This window comes from Anabas testudineus, chromosome 9 (genome assembly GCF_900324465.2).
Source record: "Anabas testudineus chromosome 9, fAnaTes1.2, whole genome shotgun sequence".
Taxonomy (NCBI): Eukaryota; Metazoa; Chordata; class Actinopteri; order Anabantiformes; family Anabantidae; genus Anabas; species Anabas testudineus.
Window position 1 is genome coordinate 22913225 of NC_046618.1, and position 21915 is coordinate 22935139.

General features: G+C 37.0%; 1 protein-coding gene across 1 annotated transcript in view; it reads right to left on the bottom strand.

The window, feature by feature from the left end:
- The window catches only part of fras1 (Fraser extracellular matrix complex subunit 1), a 196203-nt gene that overhangs the window by 102818 nt on the left and 71470 nt on the right, over window positions 1–21915 (bottom strand). Inside the window, exons 8-13 of the mRNA XM_026342783.1 lie at window positions 19250–19351; window positions 18046–18237; window positions 16088–16177; window positions 13959–14106; window positions 6947–7090; window positions 2958–3104 (exon numbers count right to left, since the gene is read on the bottom strand). Of these exons, the coding sequence (XP_026198568.1) occupies window positions 2958–3104; window positions 6947–7090; window positions 13959–14106; window positions 16088–16177; window positions 18046–18237; window positions 19250–19351 (823 nt within the window). The remainder of the gene's footprint in view (window positions 1–2957; window positions 3105–6946; window positions 7091–13958; window positions 14107–16087; window positions 16178–18045; window positions 18238–19249; window positions 19352–21915) is intronic.

Below are 21915 nucleotides of genomic sequence, written 5' to 3' on the forward strand. Positions count from 1 at the left end.
AAAAAAAAATTCAAAAGAACAGATGGCACAAGTCCGTTGGGATTAAAAGTACATAGTAACTGTACTTTGTTTGTAGTTCTGGACCAATACAATAGATGCACAAATGGTTTCCACACACACTGAGTCTCTTTATTCTCAAAACTGAGAATAAGAGGTGTGATCTAAAATCAGGCCGCTAACAAAGACAAGTAAATGACAAGAGATATTCTACATTAAAAACAGGCCGTAGTTCTTTTTTAGAGTTTTGTTTTGCTCTATACATTCATGACTTACTGACATCTAGTCAGAATCTGCAGAATTATACAATACATGCAGACAAAGACAAAGTAAAAGCTATCGTCATGATTGGGAGTTGTTAACAAAAACCCTAGAGAGACCTGCAGCGAAGCTTTGGGATCTGGGTGGTCCTGGTACTTTGCCAAGAAATGCTACAATCCGGTATCTATGTCTCCAGCAGCTTCCAAACACCTCACACGCTCATTACTGCTGTTGTCTCATCTATTCTGTCTCGTTTTCAACCTCTTCCCTTATTCATCCCTTCGATTTTTCTCCACAAACAAGAGCTGAACTAGGACTTCACTCAGGCCAAATCTACCCTTATAGCCTTGACCTGAGCACACAGTGATTTACAGCTGCAGTGATTGTGAGTCCCACTTTCCACTGCTGCTCTTTTGTTTTGTCCCCGGGAGAAAATACTTGGGAAAAACTGAGAGGTTCATTAAAGCCAGTTGAACGTTGAAAGAAATGGTCTGCTAACTAGCTGGCTGTGTGGGGGTTTGTGTTGTGAAACTGGCTCCACGGAATACATAACTTTCTGTAGCTAGATAGATGGCAGGATAAATAAATAGCAGGGGATGTCATGCATGTCTGCTGCCACTGTATTAATTAGTTTTTACTGTGCACCATTTGAGAATGAAATATCTGCAGTATTAATGCAGTGTAGATGCTGGATTAGTACATAAGAGGGGAATTCTAGAGTGGCACCAAAGCAGGACAGAGGAAGCATAAATACATTAAGTGGGATTTCCCCACTCGTTTGTACAGTTCTGTATACAATACATGAGGCTGGATGGATACTGGTGGGATCAAGCACAGCTACAATAGCTGCTGTAGATGTATTTCCTGTGCAGTGAGAGGTCTGAAATTCCAATCCTCCTGACAATATTCATTAAGGTGTGAAATTGAACTGCAGATATGGCAACACTGTAATCACATTGTGGTTCTTTTTTACATTCTCTACTTCCTCCTACTTCAGTCCCCTTTCTCTTTATTTGTACTCATTATCCCTAGAAGCCACAGCAGGACCTCCCCACTTGCCAAACTGTTCAGTATATTAGCATGCCCAGAGGGGTTTAGTTCACTGAGACATGGTTTTATTTACTGGCCCAGGCTTTGGAGCACTGGGAGACCTTTGAGGTAAGTTGGTTGAGTAACTGGACATTTTGGAGGGTTCACTATCTTGTCGTGTGATACATATGGTTAGAAGGAGCAACTGTTATCAACTGTGCCACCTCATTTCTGTCCTATTTAAAATAATACATAATAACACACAGCAATGCTCTCCTTTTGCATGTATTGAATAAAATGTGGTAAAAACCAGTGATGCAAAGTGAATTCTAGCTCCCCTTCTTGCTTTCATTCACCATTAAGACCACAGCCACCGTTGACTTCTGTGGACTTGCACGCTATATATTTTGTGTATTGACTGGTTTACTTCTTCTGTTACTTGGCCAAAACCTTATGTGACATTTACATTTATATTACAGTAACATTTTTTTCACTTCCATAGCAAGTACATCAGTGCAGGGGTCAAAGTAAACTCTATCAGAAAGGATAATCCTGAAAAATTCTTATTTTTAATCATAACTAAAAAAGAAAATGGTTTTCTTAAAACATAGCTGTTGTTGCCAGGGACAGAAAACAATAAATAAATAAGTAATGAATTTAACAATGCAGCCCTTTGTCTTTTCCTGGCAGAGTCTTTTAGTTATTTCCTGTGGGTGTCAACTGATTGACAGGAAAAAGAGAGCATAGCATAATGCAGCAGTACTCAGCTTCAGTTGAGTGAAATAACAATAAAAGAAAAAACTTTGAAAAAGCTAAATTAATAGTCTGCAATTTTAAAGTCAATTTAATTTTCAATTCTAAATCAATTTAAAGTGCTAATTGGTTTTCATAATATTCCCTTGACCGACTGTGAGTACTAATACAAAGAGGAGTTAAAGAAAGGAGAGGCACATTTGCTGAAATGTACAGTATAAAGATACAAACTTATTTAAATTTAAAATACTATTCGCCTCCAAAGCAGAAAAACTTTTCCAAATAATCTTGCTGGGGAGACTGAGCCAAAGTGCATCAACAGTTCAGCAGACATGCAATAAAAAGCAATCGGTAAAATACGTGAGCACATTTGGTTGCTGCTGTGCTTCCTAATAACGACTTTCTCTGGCTTTTTCTAAGAACTTAGTCAGCAGAGCCACAATACTGTAGCAATAAAACTTAGACCCAAGAGAGAACTCTCTGCTTCATCACTTTGTCAAATGTTCAGACAGTACATCCACTTTAAGTTATTCTGATAACCAATTCAGTAAAAACAAGTCATGCAGAGTTTATTTGAGGCCCAAAAAACTGATGTACAAACTAAGGAGCCCTGCTCTTAAACTGCATGTTTGCTGAACTGTGAATGCACTTCTGGCCACACTGTCAAGAGGCTGCCCTGAGAGCAGCCAACTGAAATATGTGGATTGTGATTTTGCATGAAAGAAAGACAGAAAGAGAGATACATAGAAAGAAAATAAGAAAAGTAAGTTAGTTCTCCTTGAATTTCATATTTCCCAGTGCTACCTTCCCATTGTTTGTATGTTATTAATGATTAAATCTAAGCCAAAATATCATTTTGACTTCCATAATGGCATCAAAGGAGAACATTAAATGACATTAAAGGCTGTGATACTCACGGCGACATTGTGTGTAGTCATGCTGGTAGGAACCGGGAGGACAAGTTGCCAGGCACTGTCCACTATCAGTACTGAGCAGGGGCAGCTGGGAGCCACAGGACTGGCACTCCCACCTGCTTGAACAGGTGGCACAGGATGATTGGCAGGCTGTGAAGTAGAAGTAGGAGACTCACTTAAAAATGTATTTTCTTTTCCTATCTGAGCTTTGTTCATGTTACAAGACTGCCAGTCATAGCTCATAGTGAAGGGCAAAGAAATGGGAGAATCCAGATGTGCAGTTCACCAAAGGTGAACCCAGTGAAGAGTAACACTTACTTTCAAACCTGGGGAAATTTAAAGTCTGTTATTGGACTGTGGGATGAACATAAAGGTATATTTCAACCTCAAGGTTGCAAGAGTAACCTTTGTCTTTGTAAATTCTAAGTTTATAATTAAATGTGTTGTGTAATGATAAATAATCAAACAAGCTTTTTGTCACACCTTTGTGTGAAGTTGTTGAAGTTAAAACGTAGAACTCTAATATTATTAATGGAAACAAATAGACTAAAATATCAAAGGGACTGCTGATGAGCTGGGGCACGACTTGCAGTGGGAGGGTGTGGAAATTAGATAGCAGCATTGTTACTGTGATGTACAACTACTGAGTTTTAATATCCTAACTTTTTGGTTCCATGTTTGGATATACTTGGTATACTTTTAAAAAGGTCTGACTATATAATCGCCTAATTTGACATAGTGAATATCTAACAAAAATAGAAGTGAGTAGCCTGAGCTTGGCATAAAGGTCCTTTCTGAGAAAATAAAGATTTATCTGACAGACCTCCCTAAGTGTGGTACATTATGGTAGGTCAGTGCTGCTTCCCACAGAAAATGGCCCTTATTTTCTTGAATTCTCTGCAAATATACACTGACATTATTGTCTCCTTGTATTTTAAATAAAATCCTTTTTTTCCCCCAGTAATTTATTATATCTGGATTGCTTTCACCTACGTATGTACCATAACCTAAAATGCTGTTGGCAACAAAACACAAGATTACATTTTTCTTTTATGTATTTACCCATTTCAACACCCAAACTAGAGTTATATAAAACCTATAAAATTTAAGAAAAAAGTCTTTTACCATTGCATCCACTGAGACAAACTGTATTATAGAGAGTAATAATGTATTGTTCCATCAAACATTCTCATTAAACACATCCTATAGTTTGCTTTTAAAAATCTTTTACTTTTTCGTTAAACACTGATGTTTCTTTTTTTTGGTGCAATGTAATCTACTTATAGACATCTATATAAACATAATAATGAAACCAGTGCATATGGAAGGGGAGAGAAAATGCACTGAGGAGACTTCAGATGTTTTTTAATGAGAAATCTCAAGATTATAGAATAAAAAGCAACAAAATCCCTGTTAAACCTTGGAGACACCCACACAGACAGAGACAGCAGGAGGAGAGGAGAGGAAGTGAAGATATGTAACAAAAAGATTGTCAGACTTAAGGCAAAAAGAAAAAGATGAAGGGTCTGAGCGAAGACTGAGAGAGGAGCTCACAGCTTTACGTTAGCCCACATGCTCCAATTAAAAAAAAAAAAAAATCAAATTAGGCTTTGTGGGATTGACGCCGGGAGACTAAGGATGTTCTCAACTACTGGCGATCTTACTGGTTACCTCATATAGTCGAACAGATAGTTATGACATCCACACACAACTAATGTGTGGCACTGGCTCTGTCCAATGCACTGCTGATGGAGGTTGTAGCAAGATTCCCAAGATTACATAAATACATAATCATAATTTATGCAACACAGAATTTCAATTAAAGCACCAATCTGAAACTGAATTTTTGGAAATATTTAACAAAAATTATATTAGCATTTTTATCCTTCAGCATGATTTAATAAGAAATCAATTATCTGCAAATCTTGGTTTAATAAAAGATGAAAACATTGGTCTAGCCAGATTGTAATCCGCTTTCTAAAATGTGGATCAACCTTGTTCATGCACAAGACATGCAACTGATTAATCACAATAAATGTTCTAAATGTTATCACTACAGGAAAACAGGTTTATGCAAAATCCACCAGTTTCAGCATCTTGTTTGTCAATTAGATGTTGGCTCGCAGCATGTCACTAAGCCCTCTGATGACAAACCTAACAGAGAAAAGATGTTTTTCACTGTTAATTCTTTTTCCCTTCTTTTCTAATTAGTGCAGCTGCTACCACTGAGAGGAAGAGAATCTACTGTTTGTCTGTTCGTGTGTTTCAATAACAACAACTAGAGTAGAGTAAGTCAATCAATCAGCTCTCATGTCATTTTATCTTGTGTAGATACAAAATATCAAAAGTCAGCTTTAGCTATTCCTTTGAGGAACTTTAGAGAAAACAGCAAAACTTATATTTCTCAAAGGCTCAACATAAAACAAAATCAAATTTTCTAGGTATGGTAATATTGTTGGTAGAAATTCGATGCAGTAATATGCTAAGAAGACAAGAACTGTTGCAGGTCACTGCTCAGTCAAGGTGGCAATTGTGTCAACAGAAACCAACAGAAACGCAGCCACTCCTTTGTTATCTTTGCTGTGAGGGTCGTTGTGCTGTTAAAAGATGAACCATCACCTCAGTCTGAGGTGTAGAGCACTCTGGAACAGGTTATCATCAATGATGTCTCAGTACATTGCTGCATTTATCTTTCCCTCGATCCTAACTAGTCTCCCAGTTCCTGCCGCTGAAATACATCCCCACAGGATGATGCTGCCACCACCATGCTTCACTGTAGGGATGGTATTGGCCAGGTGCTGAGCGATGGCTGGTTTTACCCAGACATGTCCCTTGAAATTTCAGGTCAAAAAGTAAAATGTTTGTGTTATCAGACCCGAGAATCTTGTTTCTCATGGTCTTAGAGTCCTCAGGTGCATTTTAGCAAACTTTTACTGAGGAGTCCTGATTGGTGGAGTGTTGCAGAGATGGTTGTTCTACTGGAACGTTCTCCTCTCTCCACAGAGAAACACTGAAGCTCTTTCAGAGTGACCATCGGATTCTTGATCGCCTCCCTGAATAAGACCGTTCTCTCTCTCTCTCTTATCACCCTCAGTTTGGCCCGGTGGCCCGGTCTAGGAAGATCCTGTAATCCTGTCTCGGAGGTTTATAGACAACTCCTTGGACTTCATGTCAGAGCACAGACCAAACAATGAACTGTTAACTGCGGAACCTTATATAGACATGTGTATGTCTTTTCCAAATCCTGTCCAATTAATTGAATTTTCTCACAGGTGGACTCTAATCAAGGTGTCGAAACCCCTCAAGGATGATCAGTGGAAACCGGATGCACCAGAGCTCAATTTTGAGTGTAAGGGCAAAGACTATAAATACTTATGTACCACTATATGTGATTTTTTACTTTTTATTTTTGATAAATTTTAAACCTCTTTCACTTTCACATTATGGGGTATTGTTTATAGAAATTTAAGGAAAATAATGAATTTAATCCAATTTGGAATTGGCCGAAACATTATTTATAACAAAATGTGGGAAAAAATTAAGCATTGTAAAAAATGTCTGAATATAAATTTCATGTTAAATTCGTAAAGTCGATTTGCTATGGTATTGAAATCTTTGATTTCAATCTTTTCTTTCTTCACATCCTTTAGAAAGGTCAGGTAATGGTCTGTTAATTATGGTATTTATGTGACGCAAACCACAAGCAGCTTCAGCAAAGCTTCCAGAAGGTCACCAGAGAAATGTATTCTAACAGACACCTAAATTATGAGAGTCGTATTTTATTATTATTATTATTATTATTATTATTTCAGTCAAGATCAAATGTTGTATATGTTACGTTACCCTTTAGGAAGTAAATTCAACAACTAATGATAAAAAATTATTAGCAAATATTTAACAATCCCTACAGTACTACTGAATGATAATTTACTTGGCAATGAGCACTGTCTACAGTACGAACGTGAAAACATGTATATAGCTATAAGGCATACCTAAACAAACTCGTCCATCAGCGTAGTAGCCAGCGGGACAGACAGACAGACACTGGCCAAGATGGAGGACGGCCTTTGGGTCCTTACAGCTTTCACAGTGGTCAGAAGTCCCCAAACATGACAGACAGTCTTCATGGCACTGGACTGAAAAAACACAAATTTAATAATAAATATAGATTTTAAATTGAGGTTTGGAAAATCCAACACAATATATTTGCATCTGCAGTAAAAGCCTCGATACTGGGTGAAAATTAGAATCTGTACACCTGACTACAAGCTGAATGACATACATTCATTCTGACATTCAGTTTAATGCTAATTTTATAATGTACATCTGGTGGTGGATGCAAGACCACTTGAAGACTTGAAGTCTCACCTACTGGCATACTTTTTGACATTTAATTTCATGCAAATTCTATCTAACAGATTTGGCTCTGCACAGAAATTCAGTTAGTGGAGGCAGACAGATTTACAACCACACATCTACGCACATACACACACATAAAATTTAATTCTTTAACAAATTCCATCCAGTACATTTGGTTCTACAGTCAGACTGTGTTAGTGGTGGTAAAGGAGTTTTACTATCTAAAATGTGCCCTGTTGGGAGTTTCAGAGTACATCCACAGTCTTCTACTGTCTACCAAGAGATCCACTAGTGCATTGGTGATTAAGTGTTTTAGAGCTTTTCCCACAGCAAACTGGTTCTTAGTTTGTTCAGCATTTGAGAAACAACTTTGGAGCACAACCTTATTTGTTTAATATGTTGACCTTTGCTCTTAAGAGTCATTATTCACTCTGTAAGCTGGAGTGTAAATAATATTTCCATCATCTAAATGTTAAGAAAGAAGTAAAACATTACTGCATTTACAAAGCACCTGCATGCTGCAGTTGACAGTAACCAGGAATTTCAACAGTGGCAGTTATTTCTTTAAGTGCAAGCTTGGCACCATTTTCATTACATATTTCAATGTAAATTAAATCAATTTTTCATTGACATCTGTGGAAAACATTAAGATAAGAGCAGGGATCCAGAAGTCTGGAACCTGGTTAAAGTGTGTGATTTCTCAAAATTAAATTAAAGTCAATCGCCAAAAAAACAAACAAACTAACTAAAAAAACACCACTGTGCTTTGTGGTGTTGGAATCTTTCTGAACTGCATAAACCTTACTGTGACTTTCCCTAGCTCAAACTTGTGGCCTAAAAATCACATTCCTTCTGGGTTTGTTAAAGTTGTTTTTTATTTTTCTTTCTTCTACTAAGGATAGTTTTGAAGGCATAAACAGTCTGTTTGCTCTAGTATGCTATTATAAAATGATGCAGAAAATCATCCTTAACCACAATGAATGTATTTAACAATGTGGAGGGAAAAAATGCAAACTTGCATCAATCAAACTCTTTGATATCCTCTAGGTTCTCTTGAAAATTACCCAGCTCTTCAAAATCTGAAAAACATGTCTCAAAAATTAAAAACGTCATCTCAGAAAATCACAACTCCATCTCAAAAGCCCTGTCAGCATCTGAAAATACAGAAACATAATGACAGCAATACTGCTACTGTATCTGGATTGGAGAACAAGTGAAAGCATGCAGCCTCTTGTCAAACAATATGTGGGGCTTCTTGCACTTGATTGCACTGTGATTGCTCCATTTATTATGTGAATGTATTGAGCAAATAAAGAGCCTGGTGCTTGTAGAAATGTGACTGAGAGATCTGATTAATGTGACAACTAGAGAACAGAGCGGGGCGAGGAGAAGGAATAGGGAAATTAGAACTGAAAAGACAAGAAGAAGTATATGAGAAGTAGAAAAAATGAAGTAAAAAAGAAGTTGAAGAGCATATTAGTAAGATGGAGGTGAAACTTTAACCTTAATGGCCAATAAGACTGTCAGTAAGCCAGGACATAATGGTTTAAGTATCTCCATCTTTCTTTTTTCTTACTCAACTACCTTTCATTATTCATTTCCTCTGTCTTATTTCTTCTTTAATGCTTCATTTTTTCCTCTCCTATTCATTTTCTTTCCACCTGCCACTCTCTTTCACTTTTTGACCTTACTTTCCATCCTTCACCGCCACAAGAGGAAACACAGGAGCTGTGTGCAAACATGTGACAGTATGAGGAGAAGGATGTAGAGTGAGAAAAGTGGGTGAATAACTACTTAACAGTCCTTGTTCTGACCCACCGATAGACTTACTGGCAAATACGAATACCAGTCAAGGGTTTATCTTTTTATTCAGCTGTAGCCAAAGTGTCAGCTAACACTAATGTACTATTGTTGTATAAATTATAGTATCCACTCTGGAAGTCTTCCTTCATGCACCTGTTCTGATCTGTCTGTCCTGTTCTTGAATGTTAAACAGGAGAAACAAATTAGCATATTTTCATACAAAACTTCACCTGACGAGTTACAGGATCATTTCTGGTTTACTTTGACAACTGAGATTGAACCAGAATTGGATTTTCTCCCTTGTGGATAAAGCCACATTATAGTACAAGTTCAGCAATCACACTGTTTAATACAAGGTGCTGTTTACAGAAGGCTGCCTTGATGCTGACACACTGTACTTTAATTTCCTCACAAGCGTAGCAAGCCAGAATCCCTGAAGCACAAAATTAAAAACTACAGCCGTGGTTAAAGTTGCATGAAAACAATGGATCCAGAGGTATGGATTCAGGCACAATTACCTGCACAGCTCCACTCAATTATGACAAACGCCAGATGAGAAAAGTCTCCCTAGCATAATTATAAAATTATATGAGGAAAAAAAATGCACCTGCCAATTTGACTGTTAGTAAGTACAGGCTTGACCTCTAACTGCAACTGGGTATGTGCCACAGTCGCTTGGAAAATAAGTCAATTTACCAACCACAGTCAACATTTATCAACAATTGGCAGGTAAATTGTGATGGTGATTTCACACCCTGATCCGTACTCTGTTGCCAGTTTTTCAATCATGAGAGTCATCAGTTGAAACTGGAGTAAATATATTTAATTCTTTTAAACTTTGTTGATAATAAAATATTGGTAAAGTGCTAAAGTGACTAGATCAGGTACTAGAAAAACAAATGAGAAAATATCACAAATTTAAAATGTGTGATTTCCAGTTTTTAATTAAACTTAAAAACAGGCTCCATAACATTAGAACAGTTATTTATGAACTTGCACTTGCACAGATGAAAAAACTACTCCTGTTTTACAGTCTGACAAGCTTAGGCACATACTAGAAATAAGAATGAAGCAGTTATTTTGATATCTGCAGTCTGGGAGATGGTGGTAAACATTGGGATGCATAAACTAGACAACAAAAATTATTTTACAAACTGACTAAATGGCACATAGATCCCAACTAGAGCAATACGTCATTAAAATGTCTTTAAAAGTAGAATGTAAATAGACAATAGACAACAAGCTACTGCTTCAAAAACAAATGTAAAGGCAAATAAAAAGAAATATGAAAATTCTACAACTTTAGTTTGTAGTAGATATCTTTTAGAGTTTTTTTATTGACATCATATAACAATGTAACTAAACATCACAGAACTGTTATTCTATCTCTGTATTTTAAGCGTTGACAAAGTTTCCACATTGCTATATATGAGGTGCTGTGAGAGACAAATTCAACGTATTAAAGTCAGAAAAACAATGTTCATTTTCTGTCAATGTATCATACCCAAAAACCACATATTGGCACAAATAACAGCTACCATATATCAAGATTAATTTGGGTCAAACCCTGTAAGAGAGGAACTATATGTGCAAGTACAGTAAGAAGTTCAGATCTACAGCATTACTCATGAGGCCTGAACACAGCACGACTTCTGGTTATTGTCCTGGGGTGTGAACTGTCCAATGATAGGAAAGGCTGCTAACCTCTGGGCCTACTGACAGCCATGATTAATAGGCTTAAAGGAAAATTTACGGTTTAAGTAAAAAAAAAAGAGAGAGAGAGCAAGATACAGAGAATATATTTTTTTACCCCATTTTTTTCTATTTTCGGCCAAAAAATAAGCACCGTCATAAAATCCAATTCAGAGCCAAGCAGACAGACTGATGTAGAGTGAATGAGTGATAACACTTAGCTGTTCCCCACATCAATATATAAATGTTCTGTGAAGTGGCCAAGTCTACGTAAAACAAATGTATACATATGTGGTATGCATCACTATGCAACATGAAGGTATGAAAACAGATTTATGCTACTTAAATGTGGCACACATTATATTCCTGATCCAAGTATTCACAAAGACACCCTATATATATAATATTAGTATACTACCTCCCACACTATCTATAGAATGTGGGTGGAGGTGATATACATTTCACCTTGTACTTCCAACACTATAATTCTTAGATGTCATATGCTGTATGCTGTAAAATAGAAAGAAACAAACAGAGAGAGATAAAAATAAGGTTGAAAAAGAAAAGTGAAAAACAAGGGAGGCAATGGATAACATGAATTCTTCTGTGCAGTGTGTGGGAGAAAACTTTTAAATGTGCGTTTTAGGTCAATGGAAAAGACAGAAAATAAAGAGTCTCCAAAAAAGCACCTGAGGTGTTTTAGCTTCCAGTTCTGAGAAATTATTATTTTGAGTCAAGTAAGTCTGAGTGAAGCGTTTTCCATTTCATTCTTCACTCTGTATTGTTCATTAGGATCCCATCAGCTAACACTTCAGGCACTTCTTACTTTCTACTGGCCTCAAGCAAAAAACTAAAGATTAAAAAGGCACAAAAAGAAAGGAAGAAACTGAGTTAACTCAGAAAATGTTTCATTGCTTCATTCCCCCGTCAGACAGTTGTAGATATTATTGGTATGTGGGTATGAGTTTGCAATGAAAAGATGTTTGTCTACAATGAAGTTTTTGTAACAGTTTGATGGCAAAGGGTTAAGTAAACTGTAAAAACCGTAAAAACGGATAACCTGCTCTCTGTACAGCCAATGCTAAAATACAGATAGCACAGCCGTATACCAGGACTTAACACAATTTGAATTATGTTTGCCTTTGTCGTTTCTGGTACATGTACGTTCATAATATTCATTTCTAACACAGTGACATTGGAGTGTTATGTTTAATTCAGCAGGTTAACAAAAGTAGTCAGTTTCTCTACAGAACAGATGGCTACTTCAGGATACCATACTTTATAGATCCTCTTGTTGTTTAACTTGACTAATTAGATTGTGGATTTTCTCCAAATAGTAATACCCAAGAGGACAAGAGGGCTGTTTGAGGACAACAAGAAAAGAGACAGACTAAATATGAACAAAACTACTTCATCCAATCTAATTTCATAAAACAATTGTCTCAAATATACCATCTGTATGGTGCAATGACGAATGTCTCCCCTGCCCCGCTGCAATTATTCATTCATACAGGCAAACTTAATTATAAGTCTTCATAAATCAAACAATGTTATCCCACAGTTTAACTATATATTGGAGTATTTATCTGTATGGGAAAATAACATAAGTTTGTTAGGTCTAATTGCTGACAGTCTGCAAATGTATTTTCAGTCAATAAGACAGAGGGATCAGCATTTGTTTAAGAGGTACTGTAGGTGTAACATAAGAGCTTTATTGCATACAGAAAGAAATTAGCTTAAAGGCTCAATTTAAAGTCTCTGAGAGTATTTCCTTTTCTGCAGCTAAAAAATAGACCCAGGGAGGCAAAGCACATCACCACTGCCTTCATATTGAATAGAATGTGAATTGATATTATGGAATATGCCCGTGTTATCAGGAAAGAAAAAACTTGTTCATTCATAATGTTGCTGAACCTAGACCTGACCAACTGCAGCAACCCCAGATCATAGCACTGCCCCCACAGGCTTGTACGGTAGGCATTAGACATGATGGGTGCATCACTTCACCCGCCTCTCTTCTTACCCTAATGCCCCCATCACTCTGGAACAGGGTAAATCTGGACTCATCAGACCAAATGTCCTTCTTCCATTGGATAGTTTTTAACCCAGTTTTAGTAGTTTCATCAGTTTTGAAACTGAAGGGTCAAATCATCTGAAACAGATGATTGTTTTTTTCAGACAAGGTTGTCTGAAAAAAACAATCATCCATGCAGTAATTATCCAGGGGGAGGCTTAGTTAAATCCAGTTGGTGACTTCATTTTTTGGACAGGCAGTGTATGAAAAAGGCATTACAAAGAAACACAAGTTCAATTACCTAAATGAATTGTTTAAAGCAGATATTGAATATATTCGTATCAACTCTGTGCAAATGTTCCAGTCTACATCCTTAGGCAAGAGCATGCTGAAACATACAGAGCAGCTTGGCCACAACTGTCCTCCTCCCTAGGGACATGTGGGATGTGGATTTTGTCCTCTGGTTAGAATGCATATTTATGAATGCTCTCTCACACACTCCATTTGTGAGCCAGCTAGTTTATACAACTAGCTGTCATTTACATATTTAGAAAGGAATTAAAATGTATTTAAATACAAGTAGCACCATAGACAAGATGCTAGACAAGAGCTTTACCATCACAGTCTGGTCAGCAGCACTGGAGAAATTACTCAAGAGCATATTACCAGGATTTGTTTGCATATTACCAGGATTTGTGACCCCTCATTTTGGGGGCTTTAAATGACCAATGGATGATGTTTACATGATGCTTTCATGTTGGGCAACATTTTAAAGGGAAACATTTGAGCAAAAACTTGAACAAATTGTGGCTTTTTGTGAACCATACTTTGCACTTTATTACATGTCTGGTGGTGTATTGTTCTATTTGCCTAATAGGGCTGAATAGAAATATATGATAAAATGAAAAAGCAAGTCAAAACACACAAAAAACCCTTAAAAAGTAGACATGTGTTAAATGCAGAAGGCTCTGACCTGTCAAAGTCACCTACAGACAGTAGCAATGAATCTTTGTGCTGTGTGTGCTGTCAAAGAGGTAGATGTAAAAAGAAACAAAGTTTGTCAGAGCAGAAGAATGTCACACAAGGGGAAAGACACACATGCACATATGCACAGAGTATGCTTTGCTGGAACATACCTTGGCGACACTCAGGGCAGCACTGACCCTCCTGGGTAATGGCCAAAGTGCCTGGCGGGCAGGTGGGACAGGAACGCAGATAACAAGTCACCTGGGCATCAAGGCATTCACACTCCCTGCAGCTACTATCAGTCCATCGAGCCAGATCCTGAAAAAACAGTGGAAAGGTACAGAGATAAGGAATGAGCGCATGGGATAAAGGGAAAATAGACAAAGCCATAGTGAAAGCAGAGGCTCACGTTCTTGTAGAAAAGTATCTGGAGCAAAAACATTTGCAGGTAATAGAATACCGAAAACAAACAACGACAAAGGATTAAAACTGTGAAGAGGATTAATTATAATTAAAAAGGAACCCACACAGAACAGGCACTAAGCTGAATGCAAATAAGTTGTGTGTCAGTTTTATTAGAAACCTGACAGTTACAAGATTATATATATATATCTAATATCAAACATTTAGATATATTTTCAGAGCAAATAAATGAAAGTAGAAAAGTAAAATCATAAACAACAATAATCCTGTTTCATAGCAGCCCTCTAATGCACAAACTTTAGAATCACAAACCCTTCACCGCTAATGACAGTGAAAAGAAATCTGTAACCTGAAGTGTCTGCTATCTTAACAAGTCATCAGCTAATCTGTACAGTGATGTAACAGCTGAGAAAGGTGATCTTATCTACCTCCTCATCTTCCATATTCCCAGATAACATTTTCCTGATGCAGAATCACCAAACTACCACAAAGTAAAAACTATATCAATCAAACAACTACAGATCTATGCAGATTTTCTTCTAAAAGACCCAAAACTCAATCAATATATGGACAGTCAATAATCAATATAATTGATTTTCTTTTTACTAGATAGCCTGTGAGTGATTAAAAAAAAACCTTTCTTATAGTCAATTTTACTACATTAAGTCATCGTGACTGATTGTCCTGTTACAGTTCTTATTTGAGTTTAGTTCTATGGAACAGGTCAATATTTTAGATGAGAAGATCAATATCAATCACATGTTTGTGTGTTAAGTACAAAGAAATCGTGACTTGATCTGCCTAATTTAACATTAGGACTGGAAGCCAAAGGAAAAAGCTATTCTGGTTCTGTCCAAAGTTCAATACACCTACAAACGCCCCCAAAATCACTATTTCTAGAGTTTTATCTTATTTTTTCCATACACAAAGAGACATGTAAAAACTAAAGTTTGTGGTTTTGGTGAGGCTTATAACAAACAACACTGTGAGCGTGATCACACAGTCTTCTCATCACAGATGTTGCCAGGTTTGGCATCATTGTACAAAGACCAAAAATAAAACTTACCAATCTTTTTGAAAGAGAGCTTCAATGTAGTGTGTCAGTTAGGTGCCCATATGAAAACTGGAAGAGGTTCTGCAGGTTTAAACTATTCATTCTGTTCATACTTGCAAAAAATATTCAGTTTCCTTTCCTAAAGCCTTAACAATGGCAGTGACTGAGGCCAAAATCCACAGTCTGTGTTCTGTGCAAAAAAATATGTATTAAAATGTGTTTCTAAAGCGCAACAGCTGTTCCTACCTCCAGTTGTAATGCTAAGCTTGACTAAATCCTTGGGGAGACAAACAAAAATCTGAAAAGCATTATAGCTCAGTCTTCACTTGGCACTGGTTGACCATCCTGTAGCCTTTCATGAGCATTCCCCTGGCTGAAAATTTGAAAAATTTAAGCTTTTGCATTCTGGGTTTCCAGGACTAGCCTATGAATAATGAAGTAGTCGACACGCTAAAAGATATGGGTCAGAATAATAAGAGCTTCTTGTTAGAGGCTACACAGCCAAAGTAATCTGACTGCTTTGTCCAAAAACCCACATTTATTCTGACTCAGTGCAACTTTAATTCTCAGAGTTAAGAGAATGTATTTATATCTATATTCAGCTTAGTATTGATATATTTGATTGTTTGTGTAGCAGCCTCCTCTGCAGTGAGACTTTATGCAAGTTCCTTTCTTGTTTCTTTTGAGAATAGAGAGTTTACAAAAGCCCTGTGGTGTCTTTGTTTCACCCACACGGGTTTGATTTCTTGCTTGATATTGAGTTTTTTTCTCATGTTTATGTACAAACTCACTCCAAAAAATTTGCATTTATGATTGAAGTACCTTGTAGGATTTCCCCTTGTATAAACAGGAAGGTTTCACAGATGAACACTCCAGACAGCACTTCCCTGGCAGGTGAACAAGCTCAGATCCCTATAAATAAAAACATTTGCTTGTTAGATAGGTTTAAGTATTACAAAGCTATTGCAGGAAAAAAAATCTCTTATCTCAACATGCATAAAAAGTTAAAAAAATAACATAAATGATAGGTAGCTATAATAAGTCAGACAATTTGTTCAGTACAGTCGTCTGAATTGCTGTTACTGTCTATGCAGATCTGCAGCAGTTTACAGTTGTGATTCAGGATGGTTAGCTGACTGGTTAGCTCACAGCGAATCTAGTGATCACATGTACAGACAAGAGAGATCTCTTAACAACAAGATGGAAGGCTGTAGAAGTTCATTTCTAGTTAAACTGATATTTAAGCCATTTTGTTTTTAAGTCATATTGTTTTGTGTCAATATAATATGCACACAATACCAATAATACACAATAATATACTATATGTTGATGTGTACATAATGTACACTGATGTAAAGAATAAACAACTAAAGTGGAGACCCTGCACTCCAATAGCAACATGCTACTAATGCAGTTTTATGATAATAAAAACATCTTACTGTAACATTAAAGTACATTATTAAAGCAGGTAGCAACAGTAGGAATAATGGTAGAGTAAAGCCCTCCTATTATAACTGTACCCCTGTGCCTTTTTATGCCCATTGACCCACACATGTCATTAAATCCATAACCTTCTCTTAATTGTTTTTCACACTAACACACCCAGGGTGAAAATAGCACAGCTCTGATCTCCTTAGCAGAGTGACCTTGCTCAATTCAGAGCTGGACAAATGCCAGTTATGCTAATTACAGATAATGACACTTACCAGCTGTAATTACAACCATACAGCATGATTAATAAGGGCTTACTTGGTCATGGTAAAGGATATTAAAGCAATATTATTAAATTTGTTTGACGTAACAAAACATCTGAGTTTGAGATGGAGGTCCCTGTGGCAGCTCTTCTGTTAAGTACTTTGGTGCAACATCCCACTCATATCCAAACATCCAAAGTCCACTTCACTTCTGTCTCAATGAAAGCATATAATCTTTGTCATGTTCATTTGAGGCTGATTCAACTTAAAGACATTACCAATAAGAAACCTGATGTTTTCCGGGAATGTGCCTTGTTTGTATGCAAGTCATACTTTTTATGTCTAGTGACAGTTTGTAGTGTTGAAATTGAAGATTCACTGATCATTAGAATTTAATCTCCTCTTTCAATTGACTAAATTTTAACTGAGTGAATTATCTGAGATGGAAGCAGCCAACCTGAAATGATCACTCTTACGTTCATTCCACCCAATCTGAAATTCCTCCTAAATACCAATGAAGACAGTTACATCAGACCTTGTGAACTGCTAAATTTCACTGTGGCAAATGTAGAAAACTGTGAACAAAGTAACTGTGACATCTTCCATTAACCTTTTAGTGACCCATTTGAAGGCCAGGAAATGGGATCTCTGTGTGCTGACATGTTGCATTTTGGGGGCAAGAGTTTGAGAACGGGTACAGAAGGTTAAGCAGGTGTAGCCTACAGGAAAAGTAACACTATAGGGTCTTATACGAAAGGAAGAAACAAACGGCTACTATTGAGAAAAGAAAAGAAGGAATGCAAATACCTTGCAGCATTATCGCTATTACTGGAAACATTAGGGACAATAACGTTAAGTACAGCTAATACAACCTATGCTGCATTCACTCAGTGTTCATTAGTGTATTCACTACAGGCTAAGGTGCCACAGATTTAAAGTAAATGCAGAGCTTCATCTTGAATTGCAATCAATGTGTCAAGGGAAAAGGCTGTTGCTGCAGTCTGCAAACTTTTCTAATGTTTCCAAACATAAGGCCAGGTTTGCCTCTTGGTTTCTAATGAAGAAAATTATTTCTTTTAGACTCACCTGTGGGCATTCAACACGGCCACACTCAGCTCTCTGACAGAGAACCTGACCCCTGTTGCAGCTACAGAACTCGCAGCCTGTGCCATTCCACATGTCTCCATGGTACCGCACCGTCCCCTCGTACAAGCAGCTTCCTTTGGCAGCAGCACATTCATCACAGCACTGTCCAGCACGCTTTACTTTGGTCTGACCCTGCAAGGAAGCAGTATAGAGACTCATGGTTTGGCTTTATTTGGTCTTCATGTTCAATGCAGGGATAGTAATCGTGGAATACACAGCTGTGAGACAAGACAAAGAAAATCCAAAGGGCTATAAAAATACTGTTTTGTGTATGTGTTTCAGCAGACGGTGCGATAAGGGGATGAAGGACAGACTGTGTGTTGCATTATTAGGGGGCTTTATTTGAAAGTGCTGAGAGGTGACCATTTACTGACACTGCAGATGTAACTCTTCCACCGCTGAGAATTCGAGATTCTCCAAATCTCATGAAGACAGTTCACATCATTATAGAAAACTCCTTGAAGGTTTAGGCAGTGTGTTCAAAGTCAATCAAAATTATGTCACTGTTTTAGATCTCAGACATTTATTCGCAGAACAGATTTGGTAGTCATTAGCTCAGCTTTTTTCTCCTTTGGGATCCTCTCTTTGCAGCACTGGATTTATTTTTTCTGGACTGTGAAAACATCCTCAGCCATGCCAAGAGATAAGAATATTTTTGTACTATTTACAGAATCTCATTCATGTTTCAGTCCAAGGTGAACTGTTGTTTCTTGCTAAAAAAGACCATTGCATAACTGTAGCACATTCAAAATGCTGTAACTGCAAATCAACTGCACTACAACTTCAATTTTTTGCCTGATATTTTTAGTTTATTCTTTTATTTGAATACAGTGCACACACTTTTAATGTGATGTATTGTGTTGTGTGGCTGCATTGTGTTTTATAGTCTTATCTAAATAGTTCCAGCACAAAATAGAAGAATAGAATAGAGATTTGCATTCAATTAACAACTAAATGTCAGCTTGTGTCAATGCTTGTGTGTGTGTGTGTGTGTGTGTCAGAGCAGAAGACATTTCTGTGTGGTCTTGCATAGTTAAACATCTCTACATCCATTAGAATCACCATAGTAACAAGTGTATGAGGAGAATTCTGTATAAACGTGAATCCTAATTCTAAGTGTGTTAGGTACAAAATTACCACCCACCTTGTCACAGGTGACAGGCTGACAGGTTTGAGTGTGGCATTTAGACTGACCCCGGTCACACACACATGTGGTGCAGGTGTTCTTCTGCCAGTGCTCACCATGCTGTCAAGACACAGCACAAACAGATACAGAATTAGACAATCTCCAAGTACACACGCTCTTTTTAATCTTACACAGCAAACTACACATTGTAGGAAACTCAAAGGTCATTTGAATCTAATTAGTGTCTTATATTTTGTATGAGTGTGAAGGGCATACAAAAGCGCACACACACACACCTTCTTGTTTGGAAGCAAAAAAAAACAGCTATGGGGTGTTAACACAATTCTTCAAGTTTAAAACTTCTCAAACAACACAGCATGAAGAACACACTGAACTCTGAACTTGCAACCTACACACACACATCTGTCAAAGTCAGGAGAATCTTTTGACATGTTTTTTTACATATGTTGTAAACAGTGGGACATTATTCGGAGTCAGATGCATTCTCACATAGGGAAAAACTCTCACTTGATTTTGGTGAAGGGCAGGGCTGCCTGTGTAGACTGTGCAACATTAACCAACCTATGTACAAAGGGGGCTCAAAGTATAAAGTCCAGGTCATCTACGGGCTGTCTGATGTATTCAGTGTTCCAGTGCATGCCTGAAAGCATGCTTATGTTGCCGCAATGCTGCTGTACAAAGGTACTATCACGTTTTATGCTGACAACTAATGCTAGCTTTTCATGGTTGCATATGTAGGTGCAAAAATTGAAGCTCTGGCTTTAGTATTGATTTTATTTATATATTTTTTGGTTCAAAGAAAGCTGATCAGTGTATAACTGACTAAAGATTTCATGTACAAACAGATTTGACCTAGTTTTAACCTAGATACTCTAGAATTCAAAAACATCAGGAGATAGCAATTTAATTTAAATGATATTTGTGTCTGTATTTGGTTGCACACTATCTCTTCAAAACACTGAAATAAACTGCAGTTGTCCCATGTTTCAGACCTTAAATATATAATCCAATTTAATTTGGGGCCAATTCCCTTTAGCTGTCAGATTAAATGCTAACTTCTCCTTCCTCTTTCATCTTAAACTGCTCAATTAAATACTGACGGAAGCCTGCAGGATTCAAATTATTTCATTATTTCAACAGAAAAAAGACATTTTCACTGATCTAACATTTATTACAGCCATTTATCAAAGAGATCAAAACCCTGTAAAGCACTTTGCAGAGCACTTTCAACATCACTTACCTGTAAAAAAGGTTTCTCAATATAAATGTGAGTAAGTGATTTATAATGAACCATAGCATAGATTTCTTTTTTAGCAGACTAAAAATCACTTTTGGTTCAAACAGAGGCTAAACTGCTGTATTCACCTCAAAAGCCTGATCTAAGGAGGCCTAAGTAACAGCCCTGAACATCTTTAATGGGGAAGTACTATAATATTATTCTTCTTCATTCACAACACACCGCAACACAAGCCAGTCAATAACATCATTCACGTACATATTGCATTTGTTAACACAAAAACACTATAAGCAAAAATACGCACCATGCATTTATACAGCGATACACTCCCTCACGAAAAATTAATAAAAACATGTCTTTTGAAAAAATGTTTATGTTGTTTTATGAGCCTCAGAGAGCTTCTAAGGCAATGTGGCTAGGAGACAAGCTATAAATCAATGGTGAATCAAGCTTACACACAGTTTTCAAAGAGAGTTTTGAAACATCTCAGCTCCACAGGTCATCACTACAGCTACAAAAACATGCAAAAGTGAGTGTTTTGGTCAGTGTTTTATTCTTGCCTTTTTAAAGAAAAATATTCCATTAAAAAAGTCTAAACAATGCAAATTATTTCATAATTTAAAGACAGCAAAATATAAGCAAAATATAATTCCAACCTTTACTTGGATCAATCAAGTCGAGAATCTCTGTCAGTGCTTTTACATTAACCATATGTAAAGTCTACTATAACATTAGATCATCTCTAATGACAACCACTGATATTTAAGTTTCTTCTGTGATGAATCAAACTGCATCACAGCAAACACTGTATTATATCAACATGTCGGGTTCTGTTAACAAAAATCACACAAAAATCTGTGAATTGCATTTTTAACTTAACTTTATGATCTGTATATCACAAATATAGTAGAAATGCTGATTAAGGGATCTGCTCCCATTTATAGCACTATTGTGTGAGAGGCAGAGGCAAGGTGACATAACTCATTCTCTTTAATAAATTAGATATCGAGATGTCCCTGACACTTCCTGACACCCTGAAGAAGAAAACACACTTCTAAAGCAATGTCGATCCAAACATGAATGAGTACTGTGAGCGGGCATGTGTGTGCCTTAGCAGGCAGAAAAACACAGACAGAATGGGACACTATGATCAAAGGAGAAACTTGGCAGTGAGATAGAGAGAGGGGGAGTGTGTATGTGAGACTGTACACTGTAAACACAGCAGGAGAAAACAAGAGCAGATGAGGTGGTGCAGACTGAGATTAGAGAAAAAGATAGAAGCAGAGAGGAGAGTAAAGGAGAAGAGACATTCATGAACACACATGAATATGCCAAAGTCTCTTTGTAATCAGAAAAAGTATTTTAACAGTGTGCAGAGAAACACAAAATACAATATAAAATGTGCCAGGTCACATAAGTACTGATT